The 12,519-nt window shown below is 35.7% G+C and overlaps 1 protein-coding gene across 2 annotated transcripts; it reads right to left on the bottom strand.

The window, feature by feature from the left end:
- Positions 1–385: 385 nt before the first annotated feature.
- septin5b (septin 5b) lies at positions 386–10,932 on the bottom strand. Of its 2 annotated transcripts, XM_067397524.1 has the most exons (12): positions 10,748–10,827; positions 9,149–9,274; positions 8,474–8,564; positions 7,196–7,282; positions 6,972–7,095; positions 6,751–6,885; positions 5,432–5,549; positions 5,195–5,296; positions 2,854–2,950; positions 2,595–2,730; positions 2,409–2,511; positions 386–1,471 (listed from the first exon to the last, which is right to left on the bottom strand). In XM_067397524.1, exons 3-12 carry the CDS (start codon positions 8,481–8,483, stop codon positions 1,409–1,411), a joined length of 975 nt encoding a protein of 324 aa, XP_067253625.1. In that variant the 5' UTR covers positions 8,484–8,564; positions 9,149–9,274; positions 10,748–10,827; the 3' UTR covers positions 386–1,408. The 2 variants fall into 2 exon arrangements, with proteins under 2 accessions (XP_067253625.1, XP_067253624.1); XM_067397523.1 differs by lacking the exon at positions 9,149–9,274 and having other exon boundaries at positions 10,748–10,932.
- Between the last annotated feature and the right edge of the window lie 1,587 nt (positions 10,933–12,519).

Genomic DNA, 12,519 nt, shown 5'->3' with positions numbered 1-12,519 from the left:
GCAGGGAAACACCCTGTATGGATGGCTAGTCCATCACAAGGCTCTTTATTGACTTTCTCTTGCTTTGATATAGCATGAAGTGAAAATGTTCAGTTTAACATCAGCATAATCAATGGCATAATCTACCCCCATGTGGCTAAGCCAAGAGACCACTTACTTATTTTTTGGAAAGCAGTTTATTTTAGATTCAGAGTGATAGCCAAAGATCACGTCCTGAAATGTATGTATATATTTTAGTTGGACACATTACTGTCATACGCTCATTTTAAAGACACTGCAACTAAAAACCGTCTCAACTCACCCCGATCTCCCCCTAATGAGCAATCTAAAAAACATTTAACAATGATGAAAAGATGTACAGATCAGACTGGCTCTACCACAGAGGATGTGTTTATTTTTCAAAGGAATCATGAAATATGACAGATGGTGCATTCATCATGCTCATAGGAATAGCTTGAGTAAACACATACAGGCCATACAAATCAATATCTCAATGCATAAAACCAACAGCAGGTGATATAAAATATGTCAGAGCCTTTTTGCTGATAAAGATTGTCTGATATCTATTTTTATTTTAAATATTATGAAAATTTTGGTGTTTTAGGGCTGGATCTTAAGTCTCAAGTGGCATATTGTAACCTGAATTCTATGAAATTGATTAAAAAAAAATCAGGTTTTTATGTGCAATCGATAAAATAAAATAGACAAAAGGTTTGATCTGGGAAAATTCATACAGTAATCGTGCAATAACTGAAGGGTGCCCTGATAAGTAAATTAATAAACAATGAAAAAAAAATTAAGGTTTAATACTACTGTTTAAAGTGTTTGCTATTATCTACAAACATTGATACTTATTAACTGTGTAAACCTCGTTCAAAATTGAATGACTTTGTTGGTATAGCTGCTTCAAAAGTAGAAATTCACTCAAATAGTTAGTTTTCCACTCAGTGCTCTTGTTTTAAGCATATCGGCACAGACTCACACACACCAATAGCTAAAAAGTATTTTAAAAAATGGGATAAAAACAGGTCACAAAAAAAACAAAAAAAAAACAAGACAGAACATTTGCCATGTCTACTGTCAATAAAGCAGTCTCTGCCATGGAAACAGTCATACAGCATCACATGGACTGTACAAAGTGTGAAAACTAACAAATCACTAAATCTTTTAGCCTTACTAAATATTTCAACTTGGAGCCTGGTTTTAAATATCAGGCTCAGAAGTAACCCTGTTAACCGCAGTGCTAGACACATGCATTCATATTTGTGTATTGTGTTTTAACATACAAATACATACATTTGTTTATTTCTTTCACTACTGCATATCCTTCAGTGTGATGTTAAAGTGTTATGTGTCCGCTTGCATACAAGCAGAAGTATAATCGGCCATTTCTGTGCAGGTTCGGCATTCACAGGTCCTGTTCATGCATCTGTTGTTGCATTTTTTGAAGCATCTCCTGCATCCTCCGCAACTGTAAGAGACAAAGTGAACAATTTTAGGCAGAAATACAAAAATAACATTTTCCTGACTAGTATTGTGCTCAGTGCCACATTTAAAAAGTTAGAGTTAGGGCAGCACAATGTATCATTTTAGCATCGATATTGCGATGTCAAGTATCGTAGTTGATCTGTGATCCGTACGGACCAGGCACCAAGGTTCGAAATGTAAGTGATTCTCAGATTACAACCATCACAGAGCAAAAGTTTTAGGTCATGTCAGTTTAAACACTCAAGCGATTTTAAACCATTTGAGAGCAAGATGACATGAAAAAGAACTCAATTCGGAACTCACACGCTGTTTTCGAACACCGAATTCTGTTCTCTACGACGTCTATTTGTGCTTGAACGGACACATACATGCAAAATTGTGTCAAAATGCTTTTCTTGGTGAGTATCCTCATAAACACAGTTAGTTGCTTATGGCTTATGTGAACGTAAACAATTGAGACAGAAAACGGATGTGTATCATTTTATAGGATCCGTGTGTTCCGTTCGGTCATAAAGTGACAAGCCTAATATTCCTGCTGCTGTCTGAGTCATTCATGTTAATCAAGCAACAAAATACAAAGAGAAAATCACTTTCACACATTAACAAAGAATAATTATACTTAATTTATACAGTGAAGACTATGCAGTTATTTTTAAATTTAATTATTACATTTCTAAAAAACACAAAGCTTCATTTATTTCATTTGTAAGTTTGTTCTGTTGTATTTATCTGTGCTTATAATTTGTATATTTTCAGATTCACTTCACAAAATCACATCAATCATTCTCTAGAATGATCGATTCTTTTCATATCGCAATATATATCACAGAAAAATGAAATATCGCAATGTTAGTTTTTTTCAATATCATGCAGCCCTAGTTAGGAGTTAAGAAATTAAATAATTAAGCAGAACAGCTGACCTCTTCATCCTTCATCTTTATCAGCTTTTCTGTCTCTACGTCAGGCGTGGACAGCGGTAGTATCGGGATGGGACTCTCCACGCGATTATCCTGGGTCAGTTTGCTTATGAAAACAGAACAAGTGAACTCAAAGCATCTTTTCCTAATATGTTTAGTAAGATATTTGGAAAAGCTATTGTGACTTACCTTGTCATTTGCTGTATGCACTGCGCCCTGTAGTTTTCATAGTGCACGTCACACGTGATGTCCTTTAGGTCGTGCATGTGTGAGCGAATCAACATGGTCCTCAGCTTGACGAAATCACAATGGGACTGATTCTCCACTGTGATAAAAAAGTATGCACACAAATCTGCTTTACTAGTCTTAATTTCTACACATGTATGCTTATCAGTACAGAGTTTGAATCATGTAAATTTTAGATATTCAAGCACAGATCCGTACTGACCTTCCACAATGCCCCATGGGTAAAGTCTCCCTCTCACCCGCTGACCTTTGACCTCCACTATCGTGTTGCTTCCAATCACAGCAAATGGAGTGCTCTCCTAAAAGCACAAAACATAGAGATTTATATTTATTACTTTTAATACTTTTAAAACTTTCTAAAAAACTACTGACAAAAACACTTTTTTTTCGCAATTGCGAGTTTTCATCACGCAATTTGGACTTTTTTTCTCATAATTTTGAGATATAAACAATTGCGAGTTATAAAACCAGAATTGCATGATATAAACTCGCAATTGTTACTTTTTTAGAATTGTGAGCTTATATCTCACAGTTCTGACATTATAACATGCAATTGCAAGTTTATATCATGCAATTCTGACTTTATAACTTGCAATTCTGAGATATAATTCCGCAGTTACTTTATTTCATGGCGGAAAAAAACTTCCATAAGTTTTAAATAGTCGTCAATAGAGAAAGTTTTTCTTTTTTGATTATTTTCTGCAAAATGTGCCAGAGGTGTAGTTACAGCATCTACCAGCAGGGGTTAACTGGGTCAAACTAACCAACCAGCTTTGTTTCACTAATTATTACAAAGAACTGTTTTCTATTTGAGTATATTTAGGGGTTTAAGCACGTAGTGCTGAAACCCTATTGTAATTGTAAGGATTTTTATTATTTTTCTTATGCCTTAAAACTGATTGGGCAGCCCAAACCGTAAGGCCGAGAGACTTGAAACTCTGTCAGAGGGTAGTAGACATGCTTGCTACTTAGATACCCGGACTCGTCCAAATCGGCCTTTAGGTGGCGCTACAGCTATCAAAAATGCAAAATCGCGATTTAATTTCCGCAAGGAAAAATTTTCCACCATTTTGAATTCTGTCCAAAACCTACTTTTGCGAGCTAGTCCTAGGTTTTTCGCCCGATCGGAACCAAACCAGTGCATAAAGATTCTCTGGAGTCTGAATATCAAAAGTTATCAAAAAAAAGTTAAAATTCGATTCACGGTCACTAAGGGGCGCAAAAACTTTCCAAATGGGCGGAGCCACTTTTACTAAAATGTCTATAACTTGTGAACAAAATTAGATATTTTCACCAAACTCGGTACACATGTGTAGGGGCTCAATCTTTGGTCACAATAAAATCATGTCGATTGGACACTAGGTGGTGCTATAACTTAAAAAAACAGTTTTGCAACCGTTAGTCCGAATGACTTGAAATTTGGCATGCAGTGTTTTGGTCCAAGGGGGCATGATATTCTTTGAGCACATTGGCGTATCTCGAAAAGCATGGCTGCCATCGGCCAATAAATTTTGAGCACCTATTAGACTAGGTTAATGGAGCCCGATCGGAACGAAACCAAAGAAAGAAATCAAAATTGGCACTAGTTGGCACTAACAACCCTCTGTAATCAAGTGGCGTTTCACAGATCCACACAATATGCATATCATTTGATAGATCTCCTCATTATGAACAACTTTGCCGCAAGAAACAATGCTGTCAATCAAATTGTTCATTAATTATTCGCAAATATGTGAAAAAAATACTTTTGCGAACTAGTCCCTGGTATTTTGCCCGATCGGAACCAAACCAGTCTAGGACAATTCTCTGGACTCTCTAGATCAATAATTATCGAAAAAAAGTTGAACTTTACCCTTTGGGTAAAGGGTAACAGGGTCATTTAGAAAATGGGTGTGGCTAGATAGACCCAAAAGCCTATAAATCCTAAAAGAAAACTCAGAACTTTACGGAATTAAGTGAGCACATGCAGCATATGACTCTAAAGAAGCATGCCAACTTTTATGGAGATTGGACTATAGGTGGCGCTATAACTGTTAAAAAGCTTTACAAACCATATATTTTCAATGGTAAATTGCCTGTTTTGGCTAAAAATGGTCTGTTCCTTCAATAATTTAAGTGGGTATATGCTTGCTAAATAAAACATAATATCTTTTTACACATTTGTGCTTCAAAGGCTTAAATGCTTGAACCCCGATAAATGCTGCTTGCAGCTTTAATTTAAACTGTAATTTATTCCTGTGATCAAAGCTGAATTTTCAGCAACATTACTCCAGTCTTCAGTGTCACATGATCTTTCAGAAATCATTTAATATGCTGATTTGCTGCTCAAGAAACATTTATGATTATTATCAGTGTTGCTTAATATTTCTGTGGAAACTGTGATACATTTTTGAACCCCTTGATGGAGGCAGCTCACTTAGTCAAACAATAATGGTTTTAATCTGGCATGGACCTTATAAATGTCAGCCTTGGCTGGAACAGAAAACATCATCGTCTTGAGTCATTAAGTACTCAAGCATCCATTTATGAATCATAACACCGACCTTCAGCTCTCGGTCCTGTTGCTTGAACTCCTCGTCCTCATCGGAATCACAGTCTGGGAACTGGTACACTTTGATTCCGAACTTCTCGATCTCCTCCCTCACCTTGAGTAGAAGGATAAAAAACATTCGTTACGTCAGAAGCCTTGACACGATTAAGCAAGGGCGCGGTGTGCGTATGAATGTGAACAGAGTGTGTGCATGTATAAACAGACTGAGGTTGAGGTGGATCGGCTTTACCCTGTCCTTCATTTTCCTCATCTCCGCTGGCGTCAGACAGTCAGCCTTGGAAATGAGTGGAACCACGTTCACCTTGTCCTGCAGCGCCTTCATAAACTCCACATCCACGGGCCGCAGCCTGAGAGGAGAGCAGAGACAGTGAGTGGGCTTATGCGGTCTGAGATGCTTTATTTAGTTTGCTTTCAAAAACGAGGCATTTACACTACTGTTCAAAGGTTTGGGGTTGGTAAGATTTTTTAGTGGTTTTGAAAGTAGTCTCTCATTCTCACAGTAAAATACAGTAACAACAGAACTATTATGAAATATTATTATAATTTAAAATAACTAAATATTTGAGTAATTTATTCCTGTGATCAAAGCTGAATTTTCTGCATCGTTACTCCAGTCTCCAATGTCACATGATCCTTCAGATTCATTCTAATATGCTGATTTGCTGCTCAACAAACATTTATTATTATTATCAGTATTGAAAACAAATGTGCTGCTTTGTATTTTAATTCAAAAGAACAGCATTTATTTGAAATATAATTTTTAAACATTATAAATGTCTTTACAGTCACTTGATTAATTTAATGCATCCTTGCTGAATAAAAGTATTCATTTCTTTAAAAAAATCGTACTGACCCCAAACTTTTCAATGGTAGTGTATATTTAAATTCATCGATCGTAATAGAGATTGATTTACAGTAATGTTCACAACACAAAGATCTAATATATATATATATATATATATATATATATATATATATATATATATATAGTGAGTCAGTCATTCATTCATTAGATTCATTCAAACGACTGATTCATTCAGGAGTGAAGAAAATGGTTCTCTTTATGAATGGTCCATTGAATCATTGGTTCACCCAATTTTTTTCAAAATGCGGATTCAGAAATGAAACGCTGCTGTGTTTTTATACTTTCGTTGGAAAAACTGAGCAAAACAGACACTATTTTGTCTAAAATAACACAATATTCATTTTTTATTTATTGAACTGTTGCATAAAATCAGTATCACATTTGCACTCGTGCTTCTGGACAGAAAAACAGAACTTGTGTGATATTGCGCTTGTTACTCATGTGATATAGCTTAACTATATCATATAATGTAAATATTAGACAAAAAATCAACCGGGCATTTTTGCACCATATCTGGAATTTTAGATCTGGGACAGGGCAAGTGTGTTAAATGTGTTAATAATTTTAATGTGTTTTTTTTTTTACCGTAATTAATTAATCTAGTTAACATGTTAAATCAATAGCCCTAATATATACATTATATATATATATATATTAGTAGCAGAGAGTCAGGGATGTATTACCCATGGCCAAATGGAGGGATGAAGTATAAGCAGCAGTGGACACGATTATCCTGGATGTTCTTCCTGTTCAAGCCGCTTTCATCCCGAAAATACTGTTCAAACTGCTGGTCAATATAGTCAGTAATGGCCTTCCAGCTGAGGATTAAGACGAAAGAGTCTGATTAGCAGAAAAACTACCAATAATTTACTTAACTAATCTGTGGTAAACTCTAAGTACATACCTCTCCATATTATTGACAGCGTCTCCAAAGCCTGGTGTGTCTACAATGGTCAGTTTCAGCTTGACGCCCTTCTCCTCAATGTCAACGGTGTGTTTGATGATCTCCACAGTCTGATTAATGCGCTCTAATAAAAAAAACACGTATTTTAGGAAGGAATGATGTGTCTTTTAGATGACACTATGTGAATTGCAGTAAAATCTGAAAGCATGTGAGCAGAAATATACCTTCAGCATTCAGTAGTTTCCTGTCCTTGTACAGATCTGTGAGGAACAAGCTGTTGATCAGGGTGGACTTTCCAAGACCAGACTCCCCTGAAAAAAAGGAGTTTAAAGAAATACACAGGTTAGTGCGCAGGTTTTCAAACTGGGGTCCGGGGAATGCTAGGAGGTCCAAGGAAAAGTCTAAAGAAAAACTGTAAAAATGTAAAAATAAATCATTTAAAAAATAAGATTAAACTAAATAAATGAACTGAATAAAATAAAACTATATGTCTATGTGGTTTCTAAGTGGATCATTTAAGACAAACCATGTGCAAATTCATAAACATATATGGCTGAACTAAACCAGTATTTCCACTTGCCATTGTGCAGTGTTTACTACTGTAAAGTTGACCTAGTGGATCTCTGAGCTGGTGTGAGTGAGTGGAGGCGGGGCTAATTTGCATATTCATGGTTCCACATATACTAAATGAAGCAAGGGTGTCGAGTTACATTTAAACTATTTTAAGGCATGAAGAACTTTTTTCACAAGAAAGAACATTTACATATGTCATTTTGGTGATCAAAAATTAGTTTTAAGGGATAAAATTATTGACTACAGGGGGACTTTAATATTTTGAGTTTTATTTTTATATTTTTAGAGTTCATTTTAATTCAAATTTTAGTAATTTTGTAAATTTTTTATATTTCTGTTTAGCTTTAAATTTATATTTATTTCCGTTTAGTCATTTTAATAATTGAACTTTAACTAATTTTATTTTAAGGGAACGTTTTTCAAGTTTTTTGAAGTCAGCGTGAAGCGAAAGTTGCAATAATCTTTTCTTCTTCTCCATTGTGACATATATCCGAGTGAAACGGCTTCTCGAATGAATAAAAAATGTAGGACGGGACTTGATTTTGTCTATCAGGAATTGATTGGCTCATTGGATGGTTGTGGTTTGCTATTGGTCGATCTCATGTGAGTGACAGGTTGCCCCGCCCTCACACCAGTGAACATCAGAGAAGAGATGTTGCTGCAAGAGGAAGTGCAATTTTCAGTATTTTGATTCAACATTACGAGGGCACATGAATTAAAAAACTAAATAAATAATGATGTGCACAGGTAAATAATTTATAGAAATACTGCAATATTGCATAAAATATGTTGATTTCATGGTGACATGAAGTTTTTCATCTAATATTTATGTTTTATTTCAGCTTTGTTTCAGTTAAGGAAAACAATATTGAATACTTCTCATTTTTGCTTTAGTTCACAATAACAACACTAGTGATAAGGAAACTCACCTGCCACCATGAGTGTGAAATCAAATCCTTTTTTGACCGACTTCCTGTGAACCTGGTTTGGGAGGGTGGCGAAGCCGACATACTCTTTTTCCTGAAAGATTGAATTACAATGGCATTATTTAATAATACAGTGCTAATACTACCACATTCATTTCCAAATCAAAACAACTGTACAGTATGCAAAAAGCGGACATCGGCAAGCCAAATCATGTGATAGCTGAAGGGATAAAAATGAATCCAAGCGCCCCACCCCCAACCTTCACCGCCAGCCTGATGTACGCCACACTCGCTACATTACTAGGGCAATCCCAGAATTCCTGCCATGTTTCATTGTGCTTAGAGAGTCTATGCGGGAGCGGTCATGCCTGAAGGCCTCACAGTCCATATTTACAATATTACATAATTTATCCTATTATATAAAACCTTTCTGCAGTCATATACAATCGTTATGCTTGGTTTGCATCACTAATATGCAAAATTTGCCCTGTTTATTGGTCCAATTAATCTCCGAGAGCATGCAAATCTGTAGGAAAGGACTGCTTTTACCTGCTGTGCAGGACTGAATGAAACTAAAACACAAATACATTAAGATACAATAGACTCTCCTGCTTGACTTCATCTCAAGGATTGTTTGGCCTGTCTGAATCTCGCTAAGTGTGAGAGGTTTATCCTCACCTAAGGCCATGGATATTGGATTTTGCTTTCATGCACAGCTGGCGACAGTCTCAGTCACCGGAAACCATGTGCATGCATTCGTGGGCGTTCACAGAGAAACAACACAAGAAATGAATCGGATGTTTCCTAGCAGAAAGAGGCATTAGCGTTATTTTCATCAGTCGTCCCCCAGATTGACTGACACTTCGCCCTCAGGCTCTCTCATACGGAGAGCCAAGTGTACATTTAGACATTTTCTAAGCCAGTGCACTGTAAGCCACATGAACATCAGCTGAACATGAACATTTATCATGTTTTCTAAGATTTGAAGAAGAATTTGAAATCAGAGAATACAAAATTACATTACAAAAATGAAAAAAAGGCCTATAGTAAATTGAATTAATTTTGAAAATATGATGTTCATAATTAAAAGAACTAGGCCTACATAGTACATTTCACCTTGTAATTTAGCCTAAAGGAAAAGATTATTTAGATTTTTTGCATTGTGACATTATTTCTCTCCCAATTCTCATGTGCGTCACATGCGACGCGACGCGATAAAAGGTAGCCTATTGGTTGGAGTTTTTGTACTAACCTGGAACAACAACACAAAGTATGGCAATGATAATCTCAGGTACTGTTTATGTGCTTTTTTTTTAATGTTAAACATCTAATGTGAGTTTGAATATTATTTTGTGTGGTTTTTTTATAGGCTACTGAAATCAAAATAATTCACCTCAGATCTTCAAAATAAATAAAAGGATACAATAATGCTCAAACTGTCAACACATTGTGAACAGACAAGTGTATTCTATGACAAAGACTGTTCAGTAACTCAATATGTATTTTTAATAATGTTAAAATGAAGTGTAATATTCATGAGTTTGATTATGTACTTATTCATTTCTTTGGAGAGTTTGCCGAGAGCCCGCCCACGCGCTCTTCTGATTGGCTGTGATTTTTGATTGACTTTATCGTCTGGTGCGATCAGACAAATTGTTTGTCGCTGGAATCTTATCGCATCGCGTCTGTTTTAGTGTCACAATGCAAATAATCTAGTTTGCAATAAAATATAATTCATTTTCTTTCAGCAAAATGCACTTGATTACTTTTCTATTGGGTGTTGGAGGTGGAATATGGCCTGTCTCTGAGATTCACACATAGCCTATATAATTAAAAAAAATAGTTAATGTAATTAGATTCAGCGACATTTAATGAAAACTTTAAGATAGTAGCTGATGGAATCGTCCTCATTGTTCTCAAATGATGCAATGGATGTAGTTTTCCTGCTGCTTAACAGTGAGCATGAAATGTGGGACACTGAAAGCAGGCAGTGAGGATTAGTTTCATGCATCTCTAAAAATGGACTGCATCCATGAATTTGATGGAAGAGACATTTGCAACCCTTAAATGCCTTATCAAATATACAGAATATGATATTTAGTGTTCATTCTTACTCTCCTAACCAAACAGATGTAGATGGAAGCTGTAAGTGATGCAGGACCTCTATTCATAGCAATGTCCCAGAAATATGTGCAGCATGCTCACAGATGTGGATCAGCTCATAGAAATGCAGCACACTATTTATATAGATGATTACAGACAATAAAGCACGCTTACCTCTGCATCCTCTGTTGTGTGATGTGAGACGCCCGCAGCAGGTGAAGGATGCAGACGCCCATTCAAGCGATGAGAAATCCATGATTGATTGCAAACAAACATATTACATTCCCGTTATATCTTGCTGTTATTCCAGCCACATACCATTAATTCATCACCTATCTTACCTGATTTCACCGTCCGGCTCTTATACCTGGCGCTGCTCGTCATCCCGACTGCTCTTGGAACGCGAAATTCCAAATCGTAGTATGGAGAAGGCTTGCTCATTAATATTCATTAGCCCAGCCTTCTCTATTGGACGGTCATCAATGAATTATTAATTATAGTCTAGAGCTATTGGATGGCAACCGCTCAACGGCAGCATTGCGTAATTAATATTCATTAGAAGAGATTTAGCCGTAGAAGGATTAAATTTTTTCCATTTGAGAAACAGCTGGAGTAAATATGATGCTGCCGGACGTGGAGGGGAACGATCTTCTAATTAGCCAAACTATTTTTTATGTGGTTTGTCTTCAAATAGAGCCTACTATTTGCAAATAGGCTAATATAAAAAATGATAATAAATCCATATTTACATTTAAAAAAATACCATATGATTTATAAAACCTTGGTGACCGTCCAATAGAAAAAGCTGGGCTAATGAATATTAATGAGCAAGCCTTCTCCATACTACGATTTGGAATTTCGCGTTCCGAGAGCGGATGTTTATTTATTAATAAATAAACAGACAGTAATACTGGCAGTCTTATTCATTTAAAAACGTTAAAGGAAAATACACCTCCAAACTGACCTATAATTCGATATACCTAGTGTTAGCTACTGTATTTAATTCTTTAATTAAAATATAGAATAATAATAATAATACAAAAATAAACAATTATTCCTTCTTTAAAGCATTTGCCCATTTCTTTATTAATAAAATATGTTATTTATTTATTTTTATTTAAATTTACGCAATTATTTCTTAATTTTGAATTAATATATTGTAAAATTATAGATTATAAGTGGTATATATAAGTCTTATATACAGTTCTGATGTTGTTTCAACACAGAGACGCATGGTGGCAGTATACCGTCATATCCAGCCTCGGCTCCTACTCCATAATGGTTTGAATGGATGCATGTGAGACAGCCTTTGAGTGCTCAAATGAACCATTATAGGTCATGTATGTATTCTCATGTATTGTGTACAGCGTGGAAAGGAAGATGTCTGGAGAGCAACACAATAGTGAGACCCTGCTCTGTAAATACTGCTCAGGAAACCGTGTGACAGGCTATAGGGAATTGTTCCTTTTTGTGTCAGAAACAGAGCGGTTTATTTACTCTAAAAACACCTCGAAGTCCGCTTAAATTAGGAGCATGCTGACATTGTGACTTTGTTGGAGAAAAAACGAAGTAGGCCAGTAATGATAATGAATGTGGCCTGTATTCAAGAGAAATGTCCTCTGAACATTTGAAGTTTGAGGAAATATTGTTGATATATGTATGCCAATTTACATTGCATGCAGATTAGTCAGGATTTAGTCAAACTATACATTTCTAACGCATGATGTCATAGGCAACGCATGGACACGTCTGTGTTCTGGTTAAAATTGCTTATTTCTCTGGATTTAAACTTTCTTGGAAATATTTGGGATAACGTAAGTGTAAGTCCACAAAATATATAACATTGTTCTAGTGGTTCTTGGATATTTTAATCCAAAACTCTTACATACTGTGCCTTTAAGAGAATAGCATTTATTTCATATAAAAAAATCTTTTGTATATAAATG

The sequence above is a fragment of the Chanodichthys erythropterus genome, chromosome 10, assembly GCF_024489055.1.
Source record: "Chanodichthys erythropterus isolate Z2021 chromosome 10, ASM2448905v1, whole genome shotgun sequence".
In the NCBI taxonomy this organism is placed as follows: Eukaryota; Metazoa; Chordata; class Actinopteri; order Cypriniformes; family Xenocyprididae; genus Chanodichthys; species Chanodichthys erythropterus.
The sequence above is the reverse complement of the archived record's forward strand: the minus strand, read 5'-3'. Positions and strand labels throughout refer to the sequence as shown.